Consider the following 7,753-nt stretch of genomic DNA (forward strand, 5'->3'; position numbering starts at 1 on the left):
AGAGAGCAGGAGGGGAGGAGAGAGAGAGAGAGCAGGAGGGGAGGAGAGAGAGAGAGCAGGAGGGGAGGAGAGAGAGAGAGAGCAGGAGGGGAGGAGAGAGAGAGAGAGCAGGAGGGGAGGAGAGAGAGAGAGAGAGAGCAGGAGGGGAGGAGAGAGAGAGAGAGAGCAGGAGGGGAGGAGAGAGAGAGAGAGCAGGAGGGGAGGAGAGAGAGAGAGAGAGCAGGAGGGGAGGAGAGAGAGAGAGAGCAGGAGGGGAGGAGAGAGAGAGAGAGCAGGAGGGGAGGAGACAGAGAGAGAGCTGGAGGGGAGGAGAGAGAGAGAGAGAGCTGGAGGGGAGGAGAGAGAGAGAGAGAGCAGGAGGGGAGGAGAGAGAGAGAGCAGGAGGGGAGGAGAGAGAGAGAGAGCAGGAGGGGAGGAGAGAGAGAGAGAGCAGGAGGGGAGGAGAGAGAGAGAGAGCAGGAGGGGGGGAGAGAGAGAGAGCTGGAGGGGAGGAGAGAGAGAGAGCTGGAGGGGAGGAGAGAGAGAGAGCTGGAGGGGAGGAGAGAGAGAGAGAGCTGGAGGGGAGGAGAGAGAGAGAGAGCAGGAGTGGAGGAGAGAGAGAGAGAGCAGGAGTGGAGGAGAGAGAGAGAGAGCAGGAGGGGAGGAGAGAGAGAGAGAGAGCAGGGGGAGAGAGAGAGAGAGCAGGGGAGGAGAGAGAGAGAGAGCAGGGGAGGAGAGAGAGAGAGAGCAGGAGGGGAGAGAGAGAGAGAGAGCAGGAGGGGAGGAGAGAGAGAGAGAGCAGGAGGGGAGGAGAGAGAGAGAGAGCAGGAGGGGAGGAGAGAGAGAGCAGGAGGGGAGGAGAGAGAGAGCAGGAAGAGGCACATGAATAGAGGAGAGGAAGGAGGGAAGAGAAATAAAAACAAGTGATTAATGATGTGAATGAAATCAGCAGGCTAGGAGGTGCTGTAGGAGGAGTCTGGATATATATATATATAAAAACACTAAATGTATTATGACATTATCATACACATACTGGTTCATTTCACCCATGTATAAACCTGTTAAGTATTTGTCAGGCAACACTGTGCAGATTCATTGATTACAATTACATTACAAAAAGAAAACCCTCCTGTTTGGGGGGCTGAAAGCCAAAAGTGGTGCACTATATAGGGAGCCATTTGGGACGTGACCTTGAAGGTAGAAGACAATGAGGTGACTAACCATGGACATGAGCTGCAGGGCGATGAGAGGAGCGTACTGGCTGATGTACTGCTTGCACTGAAACACAGGAGGCAAAACCAGTCAGAAACAAAGTCAGTGGAAAACAATCTTCTAGCTTCATAGATTGAAAGTATTTGTTGGTCAATCAAATGTATTTATAAAGCCCTTTTAACAGCAGCAGATATCAAAGTGCTATACAGAAACCCAGCCTAAAACCCCAAACAGCAAGCAATGCAGATGTAGAAGCACGGTGGCTAGGAAAAACTCCTTAGAAAGGCAGAGACCTAGGAAGAAACCTAGAGAGGAACCAGGCTCTGAGGGGTGGCCAGTCCTCTTCTGGCTGTGCCGGGTGGAGATTATAAGAGTACATGGCCATTTAAGGCCAGATCGTTCTTCAAGATCTTCGAACGTTCATAGATGACCAACAGGGTCAAATAAACCAGCTAGTGCATTAAATCAGCTAGCATCTAGGGTACGAACTTCACAACCTCCTTAAATTAGATTATGGCTATTGCTGGATTACTCAAAATAAATCACTCCACCAAACTTGTTATAAAACCCAGTCCTCTCACCAACTACTAATTAGATAACTAAGTAGTCCTCTCACCAGGTCAGAGATTCCAGGTCCCAGCAGGTCACACTGGCTCTCGATCCGTTCGATCAGAGAGTTGACGTAGCTGGAGTTGCTCTTAGCCTCGTCCTGGAAGTCTGTGATGAACTTCACACAGTCCTCACACACGTCTCCACTCTCCTACAGGGGACAGAAGACATTCACTAGTGAATGAGGAGTAGCAGTTACCTCTACACACATACCAATATGAATCAGTGATAAGTTTAAAGTTGGTACTGGGTGGTGTTCAGTAGTGAAATAACGGTTTGGAATGGGAAAGTACAGCCAGAATTTGTTCAATAAGAAGACAGATTTCAGTTTTCCGTTGCAAAAAGATTTGGTACTTTGTGCCTTACTGAACACAACCTATGTGCAGCTATGCTGGGCACCTGAGTAAATTCTTAATCTAATGTATTTTTAAAGCCCTTTTTAACAATTGCTTTACAGAAACCCAATCCTAGACCCCCAAATTCTATGACGACTGGCGTACCTGTTTAGGGACCCCCTGCTTGGTGTTCTCCTGGCCCTGGGGGTAGAGGAGCCCAGGGACGTTGAGGAGGAAGGGGGCGACCCTCTGGGCCAGGTCTTCCTGAGGGATCTCATTGGACGTGAGCTGGGGGATCTGTTTGGATTGGATCTGAGACTGGAGTCTGCCCAGAGCTGCCTGCTGGGAATCACACAGACCAATGGCACCACACACCACCTGGGGGTTCTCCTGAAACCCAGAGACATCGGACTTAAGTCACTACAATCTGTATATATCTCACTAGAGACTCCACCATTAAGTCACTACAATCTGTATATCTCACTAGAGACTCCACCATTAAGTCACTACAATCTGTATATCTCACTAGAGACTCCACCATTAAGTCACTACAATCTGTATATCTCACTAGAGACTCCACCATTAAGTCACTACAATCTGTATATCTCACTAGAGACTCCACCATTAAGTCACTACAATCTGTATATCTCACTAGAGACTCCACCATTAAGTCACTACAATCTGTATATATCTCACTAGAGACTCCACCATTAAGTCACTACAATCTGTATATATCTCACTAGAGACTCCACCATTAAGTCACTACAATCTGTATATCTCACTAGAGACTCCACCATTAAGTCACTACAATCTGTATATATCTCACTAGAGACTCCACCATTAAGTCACTACAATCTGTATATCTCACTAGAGACTCCACCATTAAGTCACTACAATCTGTATATCTCACTAGAGACTCCACCATTAAGTCACTACAATCTGTATATCTCACTAGAGACTCCACCATTAAGTCACTACAATATGTATATCTCACTAGAGACTCCACCATTAAGTCACTACAATCTGTATATCTCACTAGAGACTCCACCATTAAGTCACTACAATCTGTATATATCTCACTAGAGACTCCACCATTAAGTCACTACAATCTGTATATATCTCACTAGAGACTCCACCATTAAGTCACTACAATCTGTATATCTCACTAGAGACTCCACCATTAAGTCACTACAATCTGTATATATCTCACTAGAGACTCCACCATTAAGTCACTACAATCTGTATATATCTCACTAGAGACTCCACCATTAAGTCACTACAATCTGTATATCTCACTAGAGACTCCACCATTAAGTCACTACAATCTGTATATCTCACTAGAGACTCCACCATTAAGTCACTACAATCTGTATATCTCACTAGAGACTCCACCATTAAGTCACTACAATCTGTATATATCTCACTAGAGACTCCACCATTAAGTCACTACAATCTGTATATCTCACTAGAGACTCCACCATTAAGTCACTACAATCTGTATATATCTCACTAGAGACTCCACCATTAAGTCACTACAATCTGTATATCTCACTAGAGACTCCACCATTAAGTCACTACAATCTGTATATCTCACTAGAGACTCCACCATTAAGTCACTACAATCTGTATATCTCACTAGAGACTCCACCATTAAGTCACTACAATCTGTATATCTCACTAGAGACTCCACCATTAAGTCACTACAATCTGTATATATCTCACTAGAGACTCCACCATTAAGTCACTACAATCTGTATATCTCACTAGAGACTCCACCATTAAGTCACTACAATCTGTATATATCTCACTAGAGACTCCACCATTAAGTCACTACAATCTGTATATATCTCACTAGAGACTCCACCATTAAGTCACTACAATCTGTATATCTCACTAGAGACTCCACCATTAAGTCACTACAATCTGTATATCTCACTAGAGACTCCACCATTAAGTCACTACAATCTGTATATCTCACTAGAGACTCCACCATTAAGTCACTACAATCTGTATATATCTCACTAGAGACTCCACCATTAAGTCACTACAATCTGTATATCTCACTAGAGACTCCACCATTAAGTCACTACAATCTGTATATATCTCACTAGAGACTCCACCATTAAGTCACTACAATCTGTATATCTCACTAGAGACTCCACCATTAAGTCACTACAATCTGTATATCTCACTAGAGACTCCACCATTAAGTCACTACAATCTGTATATCTCACTAGAGACTCCACCATTAAGTCACTACAATCTGTATATCTCACTAGAGACTCCACCATTAAGTCACTACAATCTGTATATATCTCACTAGAGACTCCACCATTAAGTCACTACAATCTGTATATCTCACTAGAGACTCCACCATTAAGTCACTACAATCTGTATATATCTCACTAGAGACTCCACCATTAAGTCACTACAATCTGTATATCTCACTAGAGACTCCACCATTAAGTCACTACAATCTGTATATCTCACTAGAGACTCCACCATTAAGTCACTACAATCTGTATATCTCACTAGAGACTCCACTATTAAGTCACTACAATCTGTATATCTCACTAGAGACTCCACCATTAAGTCACTACAATCTGTATATCTCACTAGAGACTCCACTATTAAGTCACTACCATTAACTCTCAGGGTCAGTTTCACAGACCCAGAATAAGCCTAGTCCTGGACTCAAATGAATCTCAATTGAAAGTGTGTTTTAGTCCAGGAACAGGCTTAATCTATATGTAGCTGGCATCCTTCTAAATGCCTTTCATTCCCTAGTCGCTCTGGATAAGAGCGTCTGCTAAATGACGTAAATGTAAATGTAAATGTAGTCCCCAGCCCCCACAGAACATCTGTGTTCCTCTTCACTAGTCCCCACAGAACATCTACGGTGTTCCCCTTTACTAGTCCCCAGCCCCCACAGAACATCTACTGTGTTCCCCTTGTGTCACAACAGACAACTTGAGTCTGATAAGGAGGCATACAACATTGACTTGACAATAAATGACCTTTACTAGAGAGAGCTCAACTCTTCTAATGCCTAAGATGGCCCTCTGCCAGTTGTCCTGTAGTGTCAACATTCAATGTATAGCATTGTAAAGTGTCTCAATTCTCACCAAATTATCCTCAGTTTTGCTTTAACTCGTTGTTTGTCAAAATGTTATATTTAGGAGTGACAAACTTTTCCAACCTAATATCCATTCAGTCACAACACATTGCGGTCCTTGGACTAGACTGCATGAAAGTCATTTTATATGATAAGACTGTATGATATACATTAGGGCCAACGGGCATCTAGTCCATCTTTGCTCATCAGTTTGGCTGTCTACCATCTTCTAACACTAAGCTTTAAATCGCCACTCAACATTTGTCATGGGAATGTTTAAAAACTAAATGTTACGGCTATATCAGTCCAGTTATTATACACTGGGTTCATACACATTTTGACAGTTGGAATTTCATGACTTGACGTTTTCATGACCAACAAATCGGCAGCGTCTCTATGTACGTATAAAAAAAGTAAGTAATTGTGGTATCGACACTGGGAGGTTGCTCTCTGATCCCATGTACAATCTGTCGTCGAGAAAGGCACTTAACCCCCAACAAAGTAGAATACCTGTTAGGCAACTGTATAAAACACCACGTGGTTAACCCTCAGTCTGGAGAGATACTGGGTGTGCAGGCTTTTGATCCAGCCCTGCTCAAACACAGAGTTTTATCAAGGTCCGGTTGAGCAGCTCATTTCTAAAATGTGGTTTGTTAGTGGGGGACTGGAACAAAAGCCTGCACACCCATTAGCTCTCATGGAGGATGGTTGACCACCCTTGATGTAAAACATGGCAACATTACAACCAAATGTGTGTTATATCTTTTGAAATAATTCGCTCATTCAATATATCAAAGATCAAATGGATATGGTAGGCTACAAATATTTGTATTCAGCTGAAGCAAGCCCACACATTTTCAGGAAATGTACCTTTTCTAGTTTAGTCATATTTATCTTAGCCACCGTAGAAGTGTTTACTTTGCAGGCTGATTAGCACCTATTGAGTTAATGTCTCATACATCATTCAATATACAAATCAACTGGAAGTATCTACAAAACAGGTTGAAGCCACATAATCCAAAAGAAAGGCTATATCTAATATTTATTCTTAAAATTCATGTTCACGATTCACACATTATTATTTTGATTCACATGATTTGATTCATAACGATTGAACCGAATCCCAACTAATACAATGGCAAAGTGAATTGTTCGTTTCATCAAAAATAATCATTTAAATGAAACGTATAAATCGTTCAAAAAAGTTAAATCAACTTTCAATGGCCTAATTCGCGAGGGTCAGTGGAAAGTTTTTTGGGACATGACGAAACCATTAATACATGCTAATAATAGCTAAACAGTTAGACTAGAGGGTACAGATACGTTTTGAAATGGCTACCTAGTTAACCTGTTCTCGATCATATTTTATAGGCCTACTTGCTGTTGCAATGTCCGACTGTCTCCCTCTCCTTGAGCAACCGCCCACGCCTCTCGCACTATGCAGCTGATGCGCGCAAACAGATGCGCTATCATTCCGATCCTGGCTGATATGTCGATTTTAATTTTAATTGATAAAATATTGTTAAAACTGTGCCTAAATAAATTACATGAACATAAATTATATTACATTTCCATGACTTCTCCAAAACTTTTCGGATTTGATCATTTACCCAAAGTTTTCCAGGCCTAGAAAACACAGCGGAAATCTAATTAGCATAATAATAATAATAATAAATCCCCATAAAAATCTGTCAATTTAAGCTAGAGATATCCGTTTTTTATAAGTCACACTTCCGCATCTGCGATGAAAGGTGAGAGAGCTAGAGCGGTGTTTGTCAGACCATGAGACGTCCCGAAAACCGGTCTTCTCACTAAATCGTCTTTAGCGTCCCGAACAATTTGGCCTCCAAACTATGGAAAGATGAGACTCACGAACACGTCTGGAGTCGGTACAACCGATCTGCCAACTTCTGTCTGTAGCGTCCGAACAGTTTGGGGCTACATACTAATATGACCCCTCTGTGGAAAGGTGACATTCTCACCAACATGTCAGTTGTTATGCTCTAGGACACCCAAAGGCCTCACAAGACTCGTCTGAAGGTACCCCGGTAACAGTTGAAAAATTTGATGGAGGTACAGTATATACGGAGACTGTTTACTGCCAAAAATAAGGGGTTAAATACATGTATCATTTAAAAATATATATATAATAATGTTCTTATATCTCGAAGATATAGGCCAGACACTTCAGTACAAACTTCCTTTAGATTTTCTTTTTTTGGGGGGGGACTATCTGTTGTTCCATGTAGTGAATCTGTTATTCAATGTGTTTGCATTGGCTAATAGCAGTAAGGCCAATTATATTTTTTCATCAAATCATTTTTGTTGATCCTTCAAGAGGTCTTAAAATTCCAAATCAAATAGCTAAATGATCCTTGGTATGACCTTCTTAAAACAATTCCATATCGCGTAGCAAAATGAGGATGTTGGATTGATTCTGAACAACAAACCACTTCTCTCTCGCTCTGTGTAGGCCAGCTTACTTTCCTATAAACCCCTTCTG

At 42.2% G+C, this 7,753-nt stretch overlaps 1 protein-coding gene across 1 annotated transcript in view; it reads right to left on the reverse strand.

The window, feature by feature from the left end:
* psap (prosaposin) overlaps window positions 1-7,753 on the reverse strand; it is a 29,772-nt gene that overhangs the window by 12,533 nt on the left and 9,486 nt on the right. The window contains exons 5-7 of the mRNA XM_084191753.1: window positions 2,301-2,525; window positions 1,808-1,951; window positions 1,201-1,257 (exon numbers count right to left, since the gene is read on the reverse strand). Of these exons, the coding sequence (XP_084047879.1) occupies window positions 1,201-1,257; window positions 1,808-1,951; window positions 2,301-2,525 (426 nt within the window). The remainder of the gene's footprint in view (window positions 1-1,200; window positions 1,258-1,807; window positions 1,952-2,300; window positions 2,526-7,753) is intronic.

This window comes from Coregonus lavaretus (genome assembly GCF_964263955.1).
Source record: "Coregonus lavaretus genome assembly, contig: HAP1_SCAFFOLD_525, whole genome shotgun sequence".
NCBI lineage: Eukaryota > Metazoa > Chordata > Actinopteri > Salmoniformes > Salmonidae > Coregonus > Coregonus lavaretus.